Raw genomic sequence first — 24568 nt, 5'->3', positions numbered from 1 at the left:
TTCCTTACAGTGAGGGAGGTCCACCACTAGAGCAGTTTGCCTAGTGAAGGATCTTCATGCCTGGGGATGTTCACAGCCCATGTGGACAGGGACCTGAGTGGCCTGTTGTGCTTTACCCTCTCTTGATTTACTGCCAGAATATTCTATCACGTGAACCCCTCTGATATTAATTGTGCAGACTGAATTCTCACATGCTCGCTGTCACAGAAGGGGGATATTTATATATAAAAAGCAAGGATACATTCCTCTCCTTGGCCTGCTGGTGTGTGTTTACCTTACCGAGAAGTGTGCAGTTTCAGACCTTTGGAGCTCAAAGAGGAAAAACAAACAAAAAGCCAACAACCCAGTCATTTTAAGATGAAGTCTGGTGTGGTGTCTCCAAAAAAAACTGTTTGAAAATATCTTAGTGTTGGCTATTGTCTGTTCTACTGGACAAAATATGTAAATCTGAACGTAAAGTTTGAAAACTCTTCTGGGACATCAGTGGATCCACCTGAAAAACAGCCAAGAACACCCAAAAGTCAGTGTGTCTGTCAGGTCAGCTATGCTGCTAGTGAAGAGAATGGAGATAAACAGAGCGCATGCTGTGGACAGAACTGCCTCCTGCTTTCACCCTGAGCTCTGTGTCCTTGTGCAACACTGGACATCAGGTGGATTTTGTCCTCTATCAGGAGATCATTCCATTTGTATGCTCTATTGCTTGCCAAGTGCATCAGGAAGACAAAGAATGGGGCATAGCAAATGGAAGTTATTACTTAATAGGCTTGTCTATTATGTGCAAAATGTCTAATTAAAACTGTATGTGTATTACATGCACTTCCATGCCAATGGAGGGACAGGGAAAGGAGGTTTAGGAGCTCTCCCCTTGCCCTAGGATCCACAGCCTTTACCCTGCAACATGGCTGCAACAGTAACCGCAGTTCTGCCCAATGGCTGAAGTCAGTCTCACTGTGCCATGACATGGGGAAGTAACTTCCCATCATCCTGTTTCAAGATGTAGTAAGCATCTCAAGGTACGTGGAATGGAATTATTTTCAATACAAACATTTGTTTCTGTCATGGCAAACTACTGTGTAAAGGAAAGTATGAGATGATACACATCAGTGGTACAGCATGGATTATATCTGCTCACTCCTTTGGTCTCAGCAGGTGGATTCTGCTCTTATATTATGAACCATCACTGTGTGGATGCCTTTAAATGATGCTGTGGTTTGTGTCAGCTGTAAGATGGCCTAGCAGCACGGCCCGCATCCCCTCAGATCTCTACATGTGTGCAAATGTGTCAGGAAAACCTTTCTATTCCGAGCTGCCGAGCGGCAATCTCAGACAGCTGTACAGCCACGAGATCCTTGACAGCAAAGCTGGAAACGGCAGTAGAAGTCTCTATGTTCTGGAGAAATGGCGTGGAGGAGCAGACCCTGCCCTGGGCTCTGCGAGAGCGACGGAGCGGACCGGGAGCGCGAGCTGCCCTGCAGGTGGCAGCATTGAGCAGCGCAGTGAGCAGCGCGTCTCCTGGAGCTGGCTTGCAGCACTTGTTTCCTCCTCGGCGATGGGAGCAATGCATGCAGCACGTTTCGGCCCTCTAAGCTGCAGAGCACGCTGACTATTCAGTTTCATTTAGCGCAGAACGATGCGGGAGAATAGACAGCTGCTCGAGGAAAAGAAATTAAAAAGAATAGGTTCCCTCATCTAGGAACCCCCACCCGACGTTTCTGCCGCACGGGGCTCCGGGCCGAACCTCCCGGTGCTATTCGGGGCACGGCGGAGGAGGGGCAGCCGCGCTCGAGCCACGTAAGAGCCGGAAACGCTCCCGAGGCACAGCGGGGCTCGGGCCGGCTCGGCGCTCGGACTTGCCCTGCCCTGCCGCGAGGCGAAGGAGGGCGGCTCCCCGCCTCCCGCCGCAAGCCAGCCACACTGCAGAGGCCGCCGCCGGCGGTTATAAATAACACGCCGCCGAATGGCGTCTACGCCTCCTTACTACGCGCCTCGGCCCGGCCCCGCCTCCCCGCCGCCTCGTGACTGACGGGCGGATGCACCAATGCGGGCGCGACCCCCGGCGGGCGGTGCGGCTCGGGGCCGGGCCCAGCGGTGGCGGCCCCCGCGGCCGCGCTGACTGAGGGCGGGGAGCGGTGGGGCGGGCCGCGGGGCCGCGGCGCTGGGCTGGCCGGGAGCCTGGCGGCGGCGGCGGCGGCGGCTCGGGGATGGTCCACGCACTGGCGCCGTCACGTGTTGTTCTGCTCGCAGCGAGCCTGAGCCGCGGCGGCGGGCGGAGGGGCCGGAGAGCGAAGCGCGGCCCCCGCCGCCCGTTTCGGTGCGCAGCGCCGGGAAACTCCGCGGAGAAGCCGGCGTGGAGCGAGTCGCCGCGGCCGTGCCCGCGTCCCCCGCCAGCCTGGGGCGCGGGAGGGAACCGCGCCGCCGGCCGCTGAGGCGCTGCCGCCTGGAATGAGGAGGAGGAGGAAGAGGGGATGTTCGTGCCGCGCTCGGGCTGCCTCCCCTCCTGCCGCCGCCGGGTCGCGTTCTGTGTGGAAATGGCACTTTCTCTGCCTAACGAGATGGGACTGAATGGGGTCGGCAGCCTCCTCCGCGCGCCCGAGCGGGAGCAGCAGCAGCAGCCGCGGCGCTGAGCCTGGGGAGCTGCTGTGCTGTGCTGTGGGGCTTTACTGTTGGTTTCTTTCTTTTTTTTTTTTTTTAATTTGGGAGGGGGGAAAGAAGCGTGTTTTTTTTTTTTTTTTTTTTTTTTTTTTTTTTTTTTTTTTTGGGTGCAAACCCCGGACTTTGCAAAACAATCTCCGCCCCCGAGAGGATATTTAATCTGCAACAAGAATCGCAGCTCGCGGAGGTAAAGTTGAGAGAGGAAGGGCTGCCGGACCTCGTGCCCCGTGGGGACCCGAACCCCGCGGACCGAGGATGCGATTCTCCCTCCCGGTGGCTGCCCTCGGGACGCGGCTTTCGCCTGGACAGCGGGACCGGACTGTAACTTATTAAAGACGCGCACGTAGTGGCGATTGGGGCATAAACAGCGACACGAACTCCGGTCTGGTGCCGGAGGCTGCCTCTGCTGCCGAACAGCTGCTCGCCCCGTGCTCCTGTCCCTTCGCCGTCCGTTTTCAGAAGGGGATCCTGAGCTTTTTTCCTTTTTTTTTTTTTTTTTTTTTTAATTTTAAATTGTTGCGTGCATTTTATTTTGGGTGGTTGTTGACTTTTGTAGCTGGCGCGGCTGTTTGGGGGTCTTGTGGACTGCTGACGTCGGTAGCAGCAGCACTGCCTCTCGCCATGGCCAGTCCCACAGATAACAACGAGGGCTTCTTCTCGGATGTCAGAAAGGTGGGTTACTTGCGCAAACCCAAGAGCATGCATAAACGCTTTTTCGTGCTGAGGGCAGCCAGCGAGTCTGGACCCGCCCGGCTGGAGTATTATGAAAATGAGAAGAAATGGAGACACAAGTCGGGGGCCCCCAAGCGCTCCATCCCATTGGAAAGCTGCTTCAACATCAACAAGCGGGCTGACTCCAAGAACAAGCACCTGGTGGCCCTCTACACCAAGGACGAGCACTTTGCCATCGCAGCTGACAGTGAACTGGAACAGGAGAGCTGGTACCAAGCGCTGCTGCAGTTGCACAACAGGGCCAAAGGCCACCACCACCTCCACCACCATCACCACCACCACCACAGCGATGTCACCTTTGGGGGCAGCAGCGTGGGGCTGGGGGAAGCAGGTGAGGACAGCTATGGTGAGGTAGCCCCTGGCCCTGCTTTTAAGGAAGTTTGGCAAGTAATTCTGAAGCCTAAGGGGCTAGGCCAGACAAAGAACCTGATTGGCATCTACCGCCTGTGCCTGACTAACAAGACCATCAGCTTCGTAAAGCTGAATTCGGATGCGGCTGCTGTGGTGCTGCAGCTGCTCAATATCCGCCGTTGCGGACATTCTGAGAACTTCTTCTTCATTGAGGTGGGACGCTCGGCAGTGACCGGGCCCGGGGAGTTCTGGATGCAGGTGGATGACTCTGTGGTGGCGCAGAACATGCATGAAACCATCCTGGAGGCCATGAGAGCCATGAGTGAGGAATTCCGACCGCGCAGCAAGAGCCAGTCGTCCTCTAACTGTTCCAACCCCATCTCCGTGCCCCTTCGTAGCAGGCATCACATCAACAACCCTCCGCCCAGCCAAGTGGGGCTCAGTCGCCGGTCCAGAACCGAGAGCGTTACAGCCACCTCCCCAGCTGGCGGTGGGGGAGGAGGTATGGGTGGCAAACCCAACTCCTTCCGGGTCCGCGCATCCAGCGATGGGGAAGGCACCATGTCAAGGCCTGCCTCGGTGGATGGTAGCCCAGTTAGCCCCAGTGCCAACCGGACCCACTCGCACAGACACCGTGGCAACTCCAGGCTCCATCCTCCGCTCAACCACAGTCGTTCCATCCCGATGCCTTCCTCGCGCTGCTCCCCATCGGCCACCAGCCCAGTCAGCCTGTCGTCCAGCAGCACCAGTGGCCACGGCTCCACATCAGACTGCCTGTTTCCACGAAGGTCCAGTGCTTCGGTTTCTGGCTCCCCTAGCGATGGTGGATTTATTTCTTCTGATGAATATGGTTCTAGCCCGTGTGACTTCCGCAGCTCTTTTCGCAGCGTGACCCCAGATTCTCTAGGACACACCCCGCCAGCTCGGGGCGATGAAGAGCTCAACTACATCTGCATGGGGGGGAAGGCCGCTTCGTCCTGCTGCAGCCTGGCAGCTCCCAATGGCCACTTCATCCCACGCACCTGCCACCCACAGCAGCAGCCCCGCTACCCCAGCACGTCATGCTGTCCCCGAGCCGGTAGCGAGGACATTGCTGATTTGGACAAGGCGTTCAGGAAACGGACTCACTCTGCAGGCACTTCACCCACCATCTCCCACCAGAAGACACCCTCCCAGTCTTCGGTGGCTTCCATTGAGGAGTATACAGAGATGTTGCCTTCTTACCCCTGCGGCAGCAGCCGGCTGCCCTCCTACCGGCACTCGGCCTTTGTGCCCACTCACTCCTATCCTGAGGAGTGTCTAGAGATGCACCACCTGGATGGCAGCCATCATCGGACCAACTCTGCTCCGCACACGGATGACGGCTACATGCCCATGTCCCCTGGCGTAGCCCCCTTGCCCAGCGGTGGGGCTGCCCCCAAGGGCGGTGACTATATGCCCATGAGTCCCAAGAGCGTGTCGGCCCCGCAGCAGATCATCAACCCCGGCAGAGGGGGCCGCCACCCTCCGGCTACGGTGGACTCCAACGGCTACATGATGATGTCCCCCAGCGGCAGCTACTCCCCGGACAGCGGCTCTGCGGGCTACGGCAAGATTTGGACGAACGGTGCCGGCCACCACCCAAAGCTCTCGGTGGAGAGCAACGAAGGGAAGCTGCCCTGCGGCGGCGGCGACTACATCAACATGTCCCCGGCCAGCGGCTCCACCACCAGCACGCCGCCCGACTGCTACTTCGGGGCGGCGGGGCAGCCGGTCGTCGAGGAGGCGGCCGCCGCGGTCCTGCACAAACCCATCTACTCCTACTTCTCGTTGCCGCGCTCCTTCAAGCACGTGCACCGGCGGGCCGGCGGGCAGGCGGGCGAGGAGGGCAGCCCCCAGCCCCGCGTAGCGCTCGGCTCCGGCCGCCTCCTCTACGCCGCCGAGGACTCGTCCTCCTCCACTAGCAGCGACAGTCTGGGCGGCCCCGGCGGCCCCGAGGGTCCCGCGCCGCGCTCGCAGCCCCCGCGCAAGGTGGACACGGCCGTGCAGACCAAGGGCCGCCTGGCGCGACCCACGCGGCTGTCGCTGGGCGGCCCCAAGGCCAGCACCCTGCCGCGGGCCCGCGAGCAGCCCCCGCCGCTGCCGCCCCCGGAGCCCAAGAGCCCCGGCGAGTACGTGAACATCGAGTTCGTCCCCGGCGACAAGCCGCCTTTCCCCTCAGCCGCCCCAGGGCTGCCGCGGCCGCCGGGCGGGGAGGCCGCCGAGGAGTACATGAACATGGAGCTGGGGCCGCCCCGCGCCCACTGCCCCGGCGCCTTCGCCGCCGCGCGGGCGGCCCCCGCGTCACGGCCGGGTCGCGGCGCGGCCACCCCCGGCCGGGACTACGTGAGCATGCAGCTGGGGGGCTCCTGCTCGGACTGCGCCGACAGCCCCTCGCCCTCTTCGCCCGCCCCGTTGCTCGGCTACGCCGACGCGCGGGCGGCCCGCTCCGCCGCCGAGAAGCCGCCGGCGGCCGCCGCCGCTTCCCCCGAGCTGCCCCGGCCCCCGGCCGAGCTGGCGGCGGCGCCGCCGCGCTCCTCCTCCCTGCTCGGGGGCCCGGGCGCGGGCAGCGCCTTCACCCGCGTCAGCCTCAGCCCCGGCCGTAACCAGAGCGCCAAGGTGATCCGCGCCGACCCGCAGGGCGGCCGCCGGCGGCACAGCTCCGAGACCTTCTCGTCCACTCCGAGCACCGCCCGCGGGGCGGCGGGCGGCGGCGGTCCCGGGGCGCCGTTCCCCTGCGGCGGCGCGGCGGGCGCCGAGGAGGTGAAGCGCCACAGCTCGGCCTCCTTCGAGAACGTGTGGCTGGGCGAGCAGGGGGCCGGGGGCCGCGCTGGAGAACGGACTCAACTACATCGACCTGGACCTGGTGAAGGATTGCGGCCACCGCCGCCACCACCTGCACCCCCCCGCGGAGGGCGCCTCCGGCCCGGGGGGGAAACCGCCGCAGTCCCGCTCCCCGCGCGGGAGCAGCCACTCCAGCGACGACCTGAGCGCGTACGCCAGCATCAGCTTCCAGAAGCGGGAGGAGCCCTAGGAGCCGGCCGGGAAGGTGAGCTCCGGGGGCGCGGCCTCGCGGGGAGCTCCGTGGTGCCCTCGCGAGGGGGAGGGGCGCGGCGCTGGGCCCCCGGGGATGCCTGGGGCCGGGGGGGCCGTGACACCGCGGTGGCTCGGGCCCGTTCCCGGAGCGCGGTGTTTGGGGACGGCCCGGTTGCTGCAGCCCCGTCCCAGAAGATGCTCCTGAGATGCGACTGCTGATACCGGGTGTGGACTGCGCGGGTGCGGCGTTGCGGTGCGTAGTTACGGTGTGGTCTGTAGAAAATGAAAATGTGAATTGGCTGAGAGCGTGGGGCTGGAAATAGGAAGCTCCGGCTTTAATCCTCCTTTGGCTAGCGCTTGCTCCTGCGGCTCGGGAGGGCGGCGAGCCATGCTACTCGTGTTTTCCCACGTGTAGAGCTCTGCTGGCGGCATCACCTCACGAGGTGCACTGAGCTGGAACTCACCTCGGTTTGGAAAGTGCTTTGAATTTGGTGAGGACCTAGGAGTCTTCAAACTGTTGCGTCCACCATTTGTGCTTTCCATTGATGTGGAGCGTGGCTGCCTCATGCTCGCGGCAGTGTTGCAGGCAGCATGAGAAGCAGGCCCCAAAAGCATGCCTTTGTCATAGGCCAAACTGGTGTGTTTTGTTTTTCCCTAAAGCTTTAGTTTTCATTTGGGAAAGCCCTTTGCTGGGCTGTTGCGTCTTGGTTGCAGGTAGCTGGTGAGTAGAGACGTGGCCACCAAGAGTGCCACAGTTCTCCTCTGTGGAAACTTGATGCAGCTGAGAGCAAACATATCTGGTCCAGGAGCTGCTGCAGCATAGTGCAAGTGTGGGAGTCACTCCGTGAAAGGTGACTGCTGTTGTGCACTGCTCCCTGGTTAGCTCTGCCACACGTGCTGTTAGCAGCTCTCGCTATGTTTGAGCAGCAGCGGTCCCAGCAGTGTCAAATGGATGCTGGCACAGATGTGTACATGGTGATGTGAGGGGATGAATTTCATACTGCTCTTTATTATTTTATCGTAAGTATTATGAAGTATGATAAACGTACTGCTTGTATCATGCATTCACTTGGTTCAAGACCAGAGCTTCCATTTTGCGTAGTGACAGTGTTTGTAGAACCTGAACAAAGACAGAGCAGGCTGTCTGTATTTGCTGCCTGTTTGAGCAGTTCACTGGAAGATGTTGATCCTAAAGGACTTGCGAAGGCCAGAGCCAGCTCAGAGTTCAAAGAGAGATCTCAGATTAGTACAGGTGTTGCTGCTCTGCCTTAGATGGTGGCAGAAAGGAAATGTTTTGTTTGTGTCCATGTGGCTGTTAAAGTGCTCAGTGAGCAGATGCACTGCGCTTGCACTGTAGTCTTTGGGGAGGCTGCCAGGGCTCTGGGGTGTCCTGGTCAGCATTGCCCTGAGCTCCTGTGGAGGTTTGCTAGAGGAGGCAGCATGCTGTTTTGCCACTCCCATTGATAGGAGTATTGCTGTTCTTCCCTGTTCTGTGCTAAGACTGGGGAAACAGGTGCCAAAGAAATCCAGAGCTGAGGTCTGAGGGAGTGATGAACATGTGCAGGAGTCAGAAACTGCAGGTCTGAGGGGCGGCAGTGCCACAGCTGTTCACTTGCAGATTTTCACAGACGTGCTTACTTTGCTGTTGACACCTCGCTTTAATTGATCCCATGTGTCACCTTAACACAAAGGCTGTGGCAAAGCTCTCCATCCATCCCAGCAGTGGGGAGGTCCCTGCCGGAGCTGTGCTGGTCAGTGGGACAGAAAGTACCCACCTGTCCCACGAATATGCTGAAAGCACCACACAACTGCTTGCAGAGGGGTGTGATGAAAGGTGTTGTCTATCAGAGAAACTGCTGTTTGAAGTTAGCTCTTTCCCCAAATTATGATTGGGCTAAGCAAGTAGAGCTTCTCCTGGGAGGCCAGGAAGAGTCGATCTGTAATTATGTGGGTAGTCTGCAGCCATGCTGCCCTATGCCCTCCCCATCACTCAGTTCAGCTGCCTATTCAGATGTTAACCCATCAGGCTCCTATTTCTCATGCTGGATTCCTTGCCATCAGATGGAACTTTCCTCACAAAGCTCAGCCTAACTGGTTCATCTTCTTGAGTTCATTAGAGGAAAACAAATGAATTGTCCATGTTAGACCATGCTTAAATCTGTTTGCTCTCAAGTCCTCAGACTTTTGTTGCTTTGGAGGTGGAATTGGGGTTTGGCAGGGGAATCAGCTTGCGCCATTATACCTAATGCCATGCTTGAGAAACTCTGCCTGGAGGTGAGTGTTTTATTGGCCTGCAGGCAGTGTGCTCGCACATGCCTGGAACAGTTGTGGAGAACCTTAAGGTAAACCATTCCATGCTGGCACAAGTAGGGATTGTGCTCCAAGTCTGAAGCTTTGTACACCCCTTCCAAGGCAGGTTCCATGAAGGTTCCATCTCACCCCATGTCACCTTGCGCTGCTCCTGCGCAGCGGATGTGCAGGTGCTGCCTGGAAGGGCAAGCAGGTGGCTGTTGTTGGTCCTTCTGCTGCCTGAACAATGTGAAAGAGTAAGGAAAAACCACTTAGAATACAGCAGATACAGCAGAGAGACAGCACCAGGCCTGGTGAGGGAGAGCTAAAGCTGCAGGTATCAGTAAGGGATGGAGAAGGCTGCTTCAAGTGCCCTTTCTTTGCTCTCCATCTCTTGCATAGCTGTGGGTTTTTATTTATCTGTTTAATCTCAGAAGTGGCAGAAGAACTGTGCCTATTCATTTTTCTTTCTCCCTCTCCATAGAGCAGGCTTCTTTTCCCCTTCCCCCCAGCGAAGGCCAAAACTATCTGGATAACTCTTGTTTTATCCATTCTGGAATGTTTTCTTGTTCCAGATTACAAGGCAAGGACCTCACATGTTTGCCATTCAACTCCCAGTGGGTAAAATGGTTGCTGCTGCTCTGCTGCAAGCCAGCAGCTCCTCTCCTTCTCCTGCTGCCCAGTCCTTCCCCCTGTCCCTCTCACTTCCAGGTTGCTGGGGCATTACGCTCTTAAAGGTTCTTTTAACTTCTTTGAAGTGTGCTTGTTTCTCTGAACATTAAAGATAGTAGCTTAAACAATCATGTAGATTTTCAAATAAATAAATAAATAAATAAATCTTTCCCATCCTCAGCTCCTCTCTCTGCACTCTCTCAAATCCCATTGCTTCCATTGTCATACACTGTGGGCTGTTTCCTAACATCTGGCCCTGTCTTAGCCTTTGTAGCTCTCTTCTCCTCTCATTCTTTTAAAAGTGCAACAGTGAAACTGCTGGGAGCTCCCCTGCCCACACACTTTCTTCTGCTTGGGAGAACTGGGGACTGATGCATGTGCCGAGATAACCCCTTGGCTCCCCAGCGCTTGGATCCTGTGGCAGGTAGAGTTCTGTGCTGCAGTAGCCAAATCCTGCTGGAAAACACCAGCCTGTGGCATGAAGCTGAGGTGAAGTTTGGGGCGTGGTGTTGCATTTTAAGGCATTGTATTCCTGCTTAGGATTTCGCATGCACAGGTGATAAGATGTAGAAAGCACATTCTCAACTTTGGGATTGGTACGAGAAGAGAAACCTCCTAGGAGTATCAGGGGTATGAAGATGAACTGCAGGTAGCTTGTGCTCAAAGCATGCAATCCAAAAATATTCCAAAAAGGAAGGCAGTAGATGCTGGCATATGAATAACAGGAAAGGCTGAAGCAGGATCACAGAATGAGGCAGGTATATGGCTTTGATCTCCGGAGCTTCAAAGCAGAGGCATTATTCCCCCGCCTCATTTCCATTTTGTTGATGAGCATGAGAACTTGTGAAAGTGAGTGCTAATAACACTGAATAGAATATGTGCAGCCCGAACAAGTGGTAACTTGGCTCCCTCGCAACTGTAGCAGTGCCTCTTTGCCTCATGCGTGGTGGGGCGTTGGTGCTGTAGGACAGGAGGACATGGTGCAACAACACCTGTAAGGGGATCCTGCCTTGTGTCTGGCTCTAGCTAAGGCAGAGCTCTGTCGAGGTGAAAAAGTGAATTTTTTTTTTGTGTCTCCTGAAGATATACATTAGGGTAAACAGAAGATTACTGTTATAATAGTTCGAGTATAAGTGGGATGGCTTCTTGGGGCGTTGCTTTCTATTTTTTTTTTTTTTTTAATTAATTTTCTATAATCGGATTTGCTTCTGCAAGTTAAAAACTTGAGGTGGAACAAATGAAACAAAAAATTACCAAAGCAGGATGTGTACCATTAAAATGAGTGTGTGGGGTAAGGTTCTTTCCAGAACTGAAAGAACAGAAGTTCCCCTAGTTCTGGATCAGCACCAACACAAATACCAGTGCATTATGAAAGTTTTCCATGCTCTGTGGGCATTACTGTAGTCAAAACTGTGCATTACTTACTATGCGAGCACACCAGTTTTCCCCAAACCTAATAATTTGCCAGAATTGAGCCTGTCTCCACGTATTTGCATATTTGCAGCTATCCTGTTTAACAAAAACACAAGCTTATAATTGCATTTGTTTGTTTGTTTGTTTGTTTTTGTAATTTGGACAGTAGATCCACTTCTACTTCGAATTTTAATACTCATTTATTCCTCCCTCCTTTACTTTTAATGACAAGTTTCTCAGGATTTCTCTTTTTTGTTTTCCTGGCTTAAAAATTGTAACTGTATGATTTATTAACCAGTGCAGTAGATAATGAAGTACTATCTGGACTTGTTTACCCCATGAGTTTCATGTTTATCATAGTGTCATTAAGGTTGAAAAAGACCACTTAGATCATCTAGTCCAACCTTTGGCCCAGCCCCACCAGCTGTGTCCCTCAGTGCTGCATCTCCACGTTACTAGAACACCTCCAGGGACGGTGACGCCCCACCTTCTTGGGCAGCTGTGCCAGTGCCTCACCATTCTTTCTGAGAAGAAATTGTTCCTGATACTCACCCTGAATCTCCCCTGGTGCAACTTGAGGCCATTCCCTCTCATCCTTTCACTGTTACCTGGGGTAGAGGCCAACCCCTGCCTCACCATGACCTTCTTTCAGGGAGTTGTAGAGAGCAATGAGGTCTCCCCTGAGCTTCTGGGCAGAACATCCAGTTCCCTCAGCTGCTCTCCATAAGACTTGTGCTCCACACCCTTTGCAGCACCTTTGCCCTTTTCTGGATACACTCCAGGGCTCAGTGTCTTTCTTGCAGTGAGGGGCCCAATGTCAATGTTTTAACTGGTTTCTGAATATGGTTTAATTTTGAAAACGAAACAACATTGCAGGGCAAGGAGGATGCTCATTTTTAACTAGCAACTGTGGAGAGTCACGTGTGTTTCCTTAGATAACGCTCGTAAGTGGAGAAATACAACTCCTAAATTAAGTACAAAACAAGTAAGAGTCAGTGAACTTTGACATCCAAAAAAGTATTGTTATTATGAAATGTGTGGTGAAAGGAGAACTGCATTCACACAGATTTTCTTTAACTGCAGTATTTTCTTCTTTACTCTGCACTGATTGGGCAGTTACAATAAATTCCATTAAAACAGGTTCACTGGAGTTTCACAATTTTTCTTCTGGACTAGGAAGCATAAATTCCCTTAAAATTCTTTAATGTAAATAATACATAATGTGAAAGAAAATCTTAAATGGCAAGAATGTTGTGGCTTGTTCCATCTGATCTTGGGATTTTCACTTTGTGATAAGAGCTGCAATGCAAAAATGTTAATATTAATAAATGTACCTAAGTTCCCAGTTTGTCAGAATGTTAAAAGCTGGCTCTTGGTTTTCTATATGTAGTACATTACAGTATCCATTCGTAAAAGTGAGTAGCATTATTCTATTTTTACCTCCTTCTGCCTTCTAGACACATGGTGATCGTTATGGTTATTATTCTGAATTTGTGAGATAAATGTAGTGAAGGAGAGGTGTCGGTGACTTAAAAAAGATTCTCAAGTTTAACGGCTTTATTCTCTGCTTACAGAAATGTTGGGAAATAGAACAAAAGGCAAGGTGTGAACAGATAAAGGAGGTTTAAATAAGTCTGGCACTCTTTAACTAACTAAAAGATGTCTTGATATATATCTCTCTGATCATGTTTGACACATCTAGGTCATGTTCTGTGAAGGCTGTTATTAGAGATTTAACCTTGGGTAATTGCAAACTGTATTTTCTTCAGAGTGGTGTTTGATCAGGTTCGTGGGGCAGCAAAAGTTTGTGTGCGTTCAACTGTTTGTATTAATTTGGGAGTCTGGTTAAGGGATCTGCTGTCAGCCACCTGAACGTACGAAGAGATGCACCCAGACTGCGGCGTAGCACGGAGGTTTGCCCGCGTACCGCTTGTCAACTGTCGTAAGATCCCATTTACTTGGAAACCGGGGATGTGGAAAAAATGACCCATTAAGTTTTCAAAAAAGGTACACTTCAGAAGAAAGGAATTAGGTTATAGGGGTGTTCCTCTCGTTACAGTTAGCAGAACCACTGAAGTGTGCTTGTGCGATTGAACTGTCTGATTATACTTGCTATAAATTCAGTGTGGGGACATCTGCAACTACAATTTAATTTGTTATTTCTTTGTATTTTTTATTTTCCAAGTTTATGTAGGTTGCATATTTGTAAGTCACTAGGGCACCTAAGCACTGGATCAGCTTTCTTTGAAAATCAGAATCTGAGGAAAAACAGAAAATATCCATCAGCTTTGATTCTTGTCCTCCTTCAGTGCTGTGGCTTTCTGTGTGGTGCACAAGTGTTTGCTAAAACATAACTGTGAGGCGGGAACTCCTTAAGCTGGCTGTGCAGCTCAATAAAATGCATAACCAAACTCTGCTGGAGAGCTTTCCTTCAGTAGAGCAGTTCTCTGAAGATGTTAAAAAAAAAAAAAAAAAAAAAAAAAAAGCTCCCAACAAGTGAAGAGTGGACCAGTGATTGCAAGTTCCTTCTGCCAGTATTTGACTGAATTTACACTTAAATCAAAATAAACAAAGCAAAGCGAAACAGCAGTAACAAAAGCAACGGACAACCAAACAACAATCCTTTATTCCTGCCTTGAGATAAAGCACATGTAGACATCACCAGTGACATCCATTGTTAAACACTGCATCCAAGTGTATATCTTGGCCAAGAGAATGAAAGAACCTCCAGAAGTGTAGATTGAGGTGGAAGATTGTCTGAGTTTGTTGCTCCTCTTACTGCATATCTTGGTTTGAGTCTTGCTTGCCAGTCTGTAGGTGACAGCGGGGAAGTGGAGCAGAGAGGTGGAGCTGGAGACACCATGGCTGGAGCCAGGGCTTCCCTACTTCGGTTCTGACTCAAGCTTCCCGTACTCCGGAGGTGCAGGAGAGATCTGAAGTGACAGCTGATTGTGTCAGTGAGGAAATCTAGATTAAAACACTTGGTGGTAATTCATCTTCAGCATAGCCTGGCCTGCGTTTAAAGTGCAAGGTAGGAAAGGATTTTTTTACCCATAGAGAATGAGAATAAATAACTTTTTACTTTGGAATATATCCTTAAGGATATTTCCTCCCACAGACTGCTTGCATTTCATGGAAGAGACCAGTGGAGGTAGCTCAGCTGCACAGTTGTTGAAAGAGGTAGGAAGATGAGAAAGGATCTGGAGGGCAAGAGGTGAGAGGAGCAGCTGAGGGGATTTGTCCAGCCCAGAGCAGAGGAGCTGAGGGAAGTCCTCATGGCGGCTACAGCTCCTCACAGGGAGCGGTGGGCACAAGTGGGCGTAGAACAGATCCCAGGGCAGTGGGCACAGCCCCGAGCGGCCAGAGTTCAAGAAACATTTGGACACTGCTCTGAGATGGGGTTCGGGTGGTTCTGTGTGGAGTCGGGGGCTGGACTTGAGGATCCTTGTGGGCCCCTTCCAACTTAGGATATTCAATGGTTCTGTGGCAACTAGTGTTGCTTAGAGGATCTGGAATGATTTGGATTTCAGTGAGGTGATAGATGGCTTGTTGTGGGAATGAGGATATTTGTGATGGCTGTATGAAGAGGAGTGAGCCATGCTCTTCTTGCAGTGCCAGTAAATTCAAGCTGAACAGTTTTCATCTGGTGAAAATTCTTCAAATCCTTGTGATGGTTGAAGTTTGTTTTGGGCAGGTCACTGCTTGGATAAAAGTGAAAAAAGTGCCTCTCTTTCTATCCGCTACATTTAACCTATTTCTGTTTTTGACTTCTCTGCTCACACAGCATAGGCACAGGTGTTTCTAAAGTCTAAGTGTGCTGAAATCAACTGAAACAAAGGAAACCTTAGTTGAGGAATCTCAAAAAGCTGCTGCATCCTGGGTGTGGCCCTGCAAGCTGTTTGGGCAGACTGAAAGGCTCCGCTCGTGCTGTTCCTCTCAGGCTGGGCTGCCTGTGTTCTTCTGGGGCACTTCTCTGCAGCACATCAGGGAGCTGCTGAGGTGTGCTGGGAGGAGAGGGCTGAGGCCAGGATGTCTGTAGCAGTCCTCTGTCATCCTGTACAAGTAAATGGTGGCTGTAGTTAGGCTGGCTTATTAGTTAGCAGCTGTTTATGTTTCCCCATTTTGCATGTAGCAGCATTCAGTTTTCTGAGAAACAGCAAAATAAAATGAGGAATGTAGTTTGTTTAGGAAGCTGTAGGTTGAAATCTGTAAATATTTTTCTTATTGAAAGTTAATATTTGTTCTAGTGTCAGTATTTTGGAAATAATGTTATATTTTGTTGACTTTATAATCATCTGGTGAACGTGATGCTGAATGTCCTTGAATTCCTTGGACAGTTGATGTGGGTGGGTAGCCAGAGGGATGTACCTCTGTCTGGGAGGGAGGCAGAGGCAGGTGAAGGTAAATAGCAGAGGTGGCACATAGGTGTGCTGTGCCTGCTGCGGTGCTTTGAGCGTGCAGCTGACGAGACTTCACTCTTAAATGGAGCCAATTAATTTATATCCAGGCTGGTTTTGAATGCTTCAAACAATATCAGGGTTCTTAAACAATGAAACAAAGCTTTCCGATAAGTTTCATTCTTTTGGGTATGCAGCTTTTCCTCACAAGCTGCGGAACAAGGGAAAAGCCCTCTTGGAGGTGTGCAGGCATGTAGCTAGGGCATGTTTTTTCAAGCTTTTGAACTAGGTTAGGAATGTGTCTCAAGATGGAAGAATGAATAGTTATTTGGTGCTCTTAGCCTGCAGGCTTGAAGCTGGAGAGGAATGTTATTGTGTCTTCAGTGCCTGGCGCACACAGCCGTGTTGTACAGGGACTGGCGTGGCTCAGTGCCACCCTGCACACAGCTGCTGGCCACCAGCAGTGTTTCCTCAGTCGCAAGGCTCTGGGAAACCAGGGGTATATCTTCAATTAGGAAATGTCCTTTAGAGCAAAGGGATTGCGGCACAGAAGTATACCGGCCTAACAAAACTCTCATTACACTGATGTGATTTTCTGTACCCACATCCCCCTTTTCCCACCTCTGTATGAAGCGCTTTCCTGGGAAGAGAATAAGTATTTACATTTCTCTGAAATTCTGTTTTGACCCTTGGGTGGTGGCAGCATGCCCCTGGAGAGAAAGGCAAGCAGAGGCTGAGAAAATAGGGTGGTTCAGGTTGGAATAACCCTTGGAAGGTTTTCTGAAAAATAAACCTCTATTCAGGACTAATTGTGCTTTAATATGCTGGCGTTAGCTAAACTAAGATGGACCTGTTCAGTCAGTGCAATTCTCAGATGCCATTGCTGTAGTGAGTGTGATTGGTGAAGTATCCAGAATTGGGGTTTCAAGCACTGAACGCTCACTTTTTGAGAACAGCAGCCACTGCAGTAGATATCCAGAGAACTTCGGGTTTATTTCAGTGTATGACAAGTGTAATTATGCGAGTGGTTTATTCAAAGCTGAGTGAGATCAGCTGAAAGTGAAAAGAGAAAAATGTATTTCATTTCTTTGGTTGTTCAATTTTCAAAAAAAAAAAAAAACAAACAACAACAACAACAACAAAAAAAAACAACCAAAAAACACCTTTACTAAATGTGAGATATGGGAATCCACAGTAACCAGGCCCACTCAGTTTCACCTACTAAATATAGAGGAATCTTTAATACAATAAATTACTGTTAAATGCAGAGTTTATTTTGTGAAGCAACTTATTTATGTATTCATGTATTTCAGCATTTCATTGGGATTTTCATTCAGACTCAGCTTGACAAGTCATAAATAGGAGATTGAACCAACTAGTAAATGATGACTTCTACTGACCATTAATTTTATTGGTCAAGAATCTGCATAAATATACACTAATGGTATTATCTAACTGGGAATTACACCAAATGCTAAATTAAAAGGTTATATTGCAAATCAGCATGATTTAGTGGTTATCATTCTTTAAGAATGACCATTAAGAACATAAAAAGATAAGTTTCCTCATTTGCTAATCTAAATGTGATTATTTCAATCACTTTAATTTGAATTAATCCACCGTGAAGTCAAGAGTCAGTATATACATGATAATTAAATACACTTGAACGATCATGCAGAAATAGAGCATAGCCACAGAAAAGACCTGTTCCAGGACTTTGTGTGATCTAGAGAGAGGAAAGCAGACGAAACACGATGCAGTAAGAGACTGGGAGGGTGCAAGAAGACGACAAAGCACAAGGGTAGGGAAGTGATGCTTAAATGCAGGGAAGGATGAGAGAACTGGGCAGGCCGTGTTGCTTGGCTGGCCTGTGAGTAGGTTGTCTTTGAGAGGAGTTTTACAAAGTTAGAGAAGGCAAAGTTGTGTAAGAAGGGGTACAAGGAATGAGTGAGCAGGAGGAGGAATTGGAATAATGCTGGAAACTCACATTTCAGTCAGCGTAATTGAGCTTTAATGACTTGAATGACTCATAATCTCTTTGCTTGATAGGTCGCTACAAAATTTTAAACATAGGTATGAATTAAGTTACTTACACTGGTTTCGTTGTATGCTTGCGGTAGTAGAAAGATGTGCCAAGTATTGTCAGAGGAAAAGAGAAAAAAAAAAAGGTATAAGGTGTCGCTAACGTTTTTGCAAACATATTTTGGAGGAAAGCTTGCAAGTTTGCATGATGATCCTTCTGCATGAAGGATCTTCTCATCGTGGTGGGAGAGGGGGAGGAGTCTTCAGTTAACTTGAATTGCTGTAACCTACTTGAAGCTGATGGGACTAGGACAACATACCTCCTTTCAGAGTCTGTCCCTTTAAACTTTTTTTCCCTCTGTTAGCTGTTACTACATTGTTCTGTTTGAATTAATAACAAGTCCGCATTAATTTTAATTAGCTCTGCTAACGAGTTACTTCTAAAGTGCTACAAAATGATCTGTAATTCAGTGTCTGATTTATCTCTTACCTTGGGTATTTCATCTTTTCTGAAAATTCTTCTCCTGCAGATTGGTGAAGACATTTGATCTGTCTCGATTTGAGCTTGTTTACTTCCACATTTGTTAGAGTAGCTCATCAGCTGTTATTCCTTTAGCAAATAACTCCTGTGATGTTGATTGTGTTTTATGGATTTGGGTCACATCTTTGCATTTGTTTTTAGGCTGAAGAAACAGGTAGAGGCAAAAGTCTGCTGAATGCTGAGTGTTCTGAATAAATGAGACAGCAGAACACTTAGTCATAGTGTTTGTGTTGTAGGACTTGAATGGTTTCTGGGCTTTGCAACCTGTAGGTTAGGTCTTTCAGTCCCAGAAGCCTTTGCATCGTGGAGTGGTGGTGCTGGATTTGATTCCTAGTGGTTTTATCAAAATGGGTTTGCTTCTTCGTTCTTCATGGAGGTACCACTATAAAATAGGAATATAAGTATAGCTGCATGTGTACTATTGAGAAGAACACTTTTCAATTATGTTCTATTTTGGTTCTTGTGAAAGATAGCAAGCTGTTTCTGAGATGAGGCATCTTTCACTGGTGAAGCTGCTGCTGTAGTATCCATAGTGGTACAGCTGTCTGTGCTTGATATCTGTTCAAACAAATCTTTTCCCTCAGACCAAAAGCCTCACTGAGAAGCTAAGTTCCTAGTTTAGATAAGGGCGTGTGTACAAGGAGAGTGATTTCAGGTGAATGAGCCACTCATCTCTGCTGCAGTCAGAAGCAGAGTGGATCTGCACCCAGTCCTAGTTCGCACTCAGAGATGATAGGAGAATTTAGTAAATCACACCCTGACACAAGGAAGTATCAGTCTCTCTAAAACATATCCTGCTGATGAGGCAGCAGCTCAGATGAGCCTGTGGAAGAAAATTGTTGTCCATTCATTAAAAAATCTTGTTCTCCCCTGTGGTGTGATATAAAAACTGAAAGTGTGTTGTTGAGCAGACTTGTGATGGTGAGAGCAAAGCTTGCTTTAACTGTTTGATGAGCTTCTAGCACTCCGATCTGCATTAGGGAGTAAGCTCTTAAAGATAGCTCTGCTGCTTCACAGAATGGTTCCAGATGGAGTTTTGGTGCAGCTGGAGGATTAACATGCCTCAAGAGTTACTAGAATCATCTGTGGCTTGACTTTTTGTTCATTCCTTCACTTTGTTTTTCTGTAGCTTTCTGTTTTAAGCCTTATTTATTAAGAAGTGTTACTGCACTCTGTTTGTTTTTTCAAACTACTGTGTCATTAATTTGGCAGGAGAGGAGGAAGGTTAAAGTTCCTCCTTACCTTCTCCCCCTCTCCAGTGAAATTTTTGATTGTTCTCTTTAATGAGTCATTTTCTCTACAGCTGAAGTTAATTTAACGGCTCATCCCAACAATGAATGTTTTCTGAGCGAGGAAGCGAGGGAACTCCAGTTCTTTCCCCTTTTCTTTGTGTAAAGGTATGTCCTGGGCGTTTCCAAAAAATGTGGAAAAGAGAACAGACACAGATTTCTTACAATTTTGCAGAAAGAAACTTCTTTTTGTGTGTGTGTTGTTTTTTGTTTTTGTTTTTTTTTAAATGAGCTTGTCTTACTGTGTTTAGGTTTCATTCCTCCTCCTCACAGACTCATAGAAATCCACCAGTCCGGATAGATGAGTAGTTTTTTTCCATCTTAAGGGGCTCTGGCAGCGCAAGTATTTTGACACCTTGTGGTTGGTGTGCTTGCCTGTCAGTGACAGGATTCCCCCGGTTCACTCTGCTGTGGCAGCTGAAGGTCACACAGCACACTCTTCATTTGCCATCTGGCAGTTTATTATTAGCAATGGTATGGAAAGAAGCAATAGGAAAAGTAGGACCAGAATGGCCAGCGTATCACATGTTGCAGATGTGCAGTGCAGGCTGGGTTCCTGTGGCACCTGCTTCCCTGCCAGCCTGCGGGCAGTGCTGCCTTGTGCTGCAGGTCTGGCTCTGTGGGTCGTCCCCACATCCATGGTCGCCTTTGGAGTCCATTTGTAGTTGGAATTGCAGTGCCTTAGGAAGATAGGTTTTGTTTTGCTTTCTGAGTGCGACTGTGATGTTTTAAAATGAGATTATCCTTTGTACCATTGCCCCAAGGGCAGCAGGAAGGGATGGCCGTGCTTATGTGTTTGCACACTGTGGAGGAATGTCATCCTTTTAGAGTTTGGTAGCAGAACTTTGTTGGCATGAGTGGAGGGGAGCGCCCTCAGCCCTACATACAGGGCAGATGGAAACATAGGGCTTGCAGTGCTGTGGTACGGCTCCGTGTTCACAAATGTTCCATGGGTACTTTATCAGTGCTTAAAAGTTGATAGCAGATGTTCCTGAATTCTTAATTTTTCTGGTTCAGATTTCCCATACTGGAGTGTATTTGCACATTAGAAGGAGGGTTTTGTGCTCTGTGCTGTTGAAGCCAATGTGCTCAAGTTCATTGTTTTCTGGAGAAAAAGGGTCATCAAAGATTGGAAATGAAAATCACGTGTGAAATACTTCTGACATGTATGTCATAGATTTGTAAAATCTGTTTCATACTTCTGTTTGTGGAACATGGGGTGCTCTGATTTGGCTGCATAGTACCAAGTTATTGTGCGTCAGTATCCTCACACAAGGCTTTGATTAAGCAAGAAAAAATGCTGTGATTTTAAAGGCTGGCTTGTGTACAAACTTGCACAGAGGAACAAAAAGTGTGAATTCAAGAAGTTAGCATTTTTTATGTAAGTGTTTTAGTACCATGCATAATAGTGGCTGGTCTGGGCAAAAAGAAAGCCATGAAATAAAGGGAAATACTCATTTCAACCTTTGGGGAAGACACAGAGACATTCCATAGCAGATCAGATTTTTATTTATTTAATTTACAACTGGGTATGGTGTTCACCAGGGTAGGCTCAGTGACTGTTTACTTGTGGGCTGTAGGTATGGGCAGCTATGCAGCTCAAGTTCCACGTTGCCTCCCTGCCCCCCATATAAGTCCCTTACGGTTTTGATCGCAGCATGTGACATTATATTCCCGTGTTGAATTGGGCTGCTGATGTGAATATGCTGTCTTTTGATTTGGACCCATTTCTCCATCTGTGCATCTAAATATCGTGGACCGTAAAATTTAAGAGCTAGCTTTTTATTCCTGCTTTCCCAATTCAGCTTTCATCCAGAGTTTTATCATTTGAAGAACTATCTGCTGTTCTTTTTCAACCCTTGCTTGATTATTTTTCCTTCATCTAATCCTGTATGTAGCTGAAAACACAAGTATCCTAGACTATTGGGCCAACTGTATTTGTTCTTCTTTTGCAGCCTGTTGATAACTCTTGTTTTTTTCCACTGCATCAAAAATAAATGCCTTGTATGCTTGTGGAACCTTAATTAAACCTCTCCTTCGTCCAGCTGGCAAACAAGAGTCACATTCCCTACTCTGTTCCAAACTTCATTGTTTTTCACTTAATTCCTACCTTTCTCCCCGAATGCTGCTGTTCTCTGTTGGCTGGAGGAGCCTGCACCTCTGGAGCACTGCTCCCTTTTGGGTTTCTTGCACATCATGTCAGGAGGAAGAAGGTGTTACTGGAGCAGATGAAGCACCAAAAGGTCTCCAAACAGCCTCTAGATAAGGGAGTTTGCACCTCATCAGTTCGGAGTGTGAGTGGTACTGGTGTGTGGGTGCCCTTGCTGGCCCTTCAAGCTTACTGGCACGTGAAACCAGTGCTACATGGAACTGTCCCTGTGGCCTACAAAGGCATTCCTCCTGCTGCCTTCCTCCCAGCACAGGCACTGGCAGGCACCTGGAGCAGAGCTCTGGGCTAAATGTGCCCTGATGTGGGGAGGGGAAAAATCAATTTTTAATTCACGTGCAATTCACTTAGCGAATACAACAAATACAATGAGGCTTATTCTATAAACCTGTTTTTATCAACAGTGCATGAACTCCTAGTTTACATTGCTCATTGCATCCTTTGACGTGCAGAGGATAGATTAGTAATTTACTTTGCTATAAAGTGCCAGAGTGACACTTTTTATTGCCATGAGGAAGATTCTATCTACATTTTGTTTCTATGATCCACAGGCAAGTATTTTATTTGGGCTCTTTACCATCTCATTACTTGTTTGAAAGTTGGGAACAGATGTGCATTTCCTTGTTTTTATAACAAAGATGAAATACTTAAAACTCAAAGCATTCTTTCAAATAGGGAGAAATAAAGATTTTTCAGGGCTAGGAAACTATGAACTTCAAGGAAAACATTTTGGATAAACAAAGACTAGGTCCTAAAGACCAAAAATGTGTTAATGAAATTTTTACTTCAAAAGAAGAAACCTTGAGATTTACAACATAACTGATGGGCAGTGCTGTTAGCAGTGCAGTGGAAAGAAGAAACCATGTCATCCCTGACCTCTGGCTGTGAAGGAATGAACGAGGCCGTGCCTTTGTAACCCACTGCTTATTTTTTGACTGTCCAAATGCTACCTGGTGTATCATGATAGCAAAGAGGTGTTCTAAGGCTTTACTCTATGCAAGATGTTGATTGCTTAAAGGCCCAACCCCTGGCACTCTCGTAAGGTTGTGTGCCATGTACTTCTTGGCTCAGCACAGTAACAAATACGAGTCCTCACCCTTTGGGTGAAGTTCTCTGGTCGAATTTGGGGAGGAGTGTGAGTAGTTGCACTGCTGCAGCTGTTTGTTCATTACTTGATGAGAAGTAGCCCAGCTGCATCCCTTGGCAAGTTGCACATGCAGCTCATGACACGTTGACAAATATCGCACTGTTTTTTCTCTGTACTTCAATGTATCTACTTGTCTCTTTTCTCTTTCCCCATAGATCTGCTGGCTATCATTTTATTCTATTTGCTCAGGAGTCTGAAGCTGCCATATCACAGCACAACCACAACAGTAACTGCTATCGCTGGTGGTTGAATCCTCTCCCGTGTTGTGCTGGGCTTTGTCTGAACCTGCATTGTGCTGCTGAGGTTCCATGTCTTCCTAAGGCTCAGAGCTGTGAGCCTCACCGTGCTCACAGACCTCTGCACAGACCTCCCCAGAACACCATTGCCAGGCCTTCTCTCTCTCCTTCCCAGTAGCTGTTTCTGCCAAAACATGCCCAGAAGTGCTGGCAGAGGGATTTTTTCCAAGTCTGTATCATCAAGATTATACCTAGGAATACGATGCGTGTCCCAGCTTCCTTTCCTCTGTGTTTAACTTTGAATCACACATGTAATTTCTGTCATTACCTTGTAATCTGTCTCGCTGCCTCTACTTGCTGATTGGAATTCAAGAATAACAGAGGCTTTTTAAAAAGCCTATCTTTCATTAGTCTGTAAGAATGGGGTCTTTTTTGATGTCAAGAGATAGTTAAAAAGGAAATGACAGACTATCTGCCTTTTTTTCTCTCCCTGTCAGCCCCATCTTCTCAGTGTGGTGGAGCAGACAGACCCAGTCTCTGCCCCAATAACTGCCTGCACCTCAGAATTTGAAGAGGAAGGAAGAGCTTCTAATTGTTCCATTTTCTGACCCCGGTCATTTAAATTTCAACCTTCAGTGATTTCAGCGGTGATGAAACTGGATAGTCTGGGAGGTTCCTCTTTTGGGGGCATGTGAGAGAGCACCAGGCCACTGACATAGCCAGGTGAAAGGCATCAAAACACACAGCGTGATCACTGAGTGTGCAAGAGGGAGAGCTGACTTTAACAAACAGAGGTGCTAGGAAGCAGACTTCAAAGGGAGCACATCCTTCTCTTCCCCAGCTGCGCTCTGCCATGGAGGAAAGGCAGGGAGTTCTCCAGTGGAAGTTTGCTTCCTACTTTTGCCTTGGGGAAGAAGTTCAGAGAGCTCTGAAATTAACTTAGGATTTCAGAGAGGTGAAAGGAAGAGAGCAGATAATTATGAATTTTGATGCCAAACCCATCATTCAGTAGCACAAGTTTTTTATTTCTTCTTACACTTCAGGGGATAAAAAGGTGATATTTTCTTTTCCCCGTCTTTTCTTTTACTTTATTCTTTCTTAATGTGAATTAATACTAGCTTTTTTACCCGCTGCAGTCTACAGATCTTCCCCTGTGTTTATTGCTGAGGGCTGTTTGCGTTACTGAAGCACAGACAGACAGCTGGAGTATCTTCTTGAACAAAATGTTTGTGGTCCTTATATTGCTCAAGTCCTTTCTCTAAGGTAGGGTATAGCTTTGATTCTGTTTGAGTTTTTTTCCATTCGCATATGAAACCATAAACTGTAAAGGGAACTCGATATACTTGTACTGCATTTGCAATTTAGATTGCAGAGTGTTTTGGAGTGCACATGTTTGGCTGCCAGTGAAACCACTGGCTGTGAGTCAGAAGGCATCGAACGCTGTTTGCTGAAGTGTCCTTAAGGGCGAGGTCACATAAAGGATGGAAAAATGTTTCAGAGTGTTCTGGGAAGCAGGAGGAGGGGATTTGAGTCTTGTGAGCAGGTGACCTGGGGGGCTACAGGGTATGTGTCAGCTTGCCTCTCCCGTATCGGCTGAAAGGCCTTT

The 24568-nt window shown here is 48.9% G+C and overlaps 1 protein-coding gene across 1 annotated transcript in view; it reads left to right on the top strand.

Moving 5' to 3' along the window:
• The first annotated feature begins 2107 nt into the window (after positions 1 to 2107).
• The window catches only part of IRS1 (insulin receptor substrate 1), a 48481-nt gene continuing 26020 nt past the window's right edge, over positions 2108 to 24568 (top strand). The window contains exon 1 of the mRNA XM_085233364.1: positions 2108 to 6802. Coding sequence (XP_085089490.1) covers positions 3274 to 6802 — 3529 coding nt within the window. The 5' untranslated portion in view covers positions 2108 to 3273. The remainder of the gene's footprint in view (positions 6803 to 24568) is intronic.

Source organism: Meleagris gallopavo, chromosome 11, assembly GCF_905368555.1.
Source record: "Meleagris gallopavo chromosome 11, MGAL_WU_HG_1.1, whole genome shotgun sequence".
Lineage (NCBI taxonomy): Eukaryota > Metazoa > Chordata > Aves > Galliformes > Phasianidae > Meleagris > Meleagris gallopavo.
Note: the sequence above shows the minus strand (reverse complement) of the source record. Positions and strands in the feature narration are given on the sequence as shown.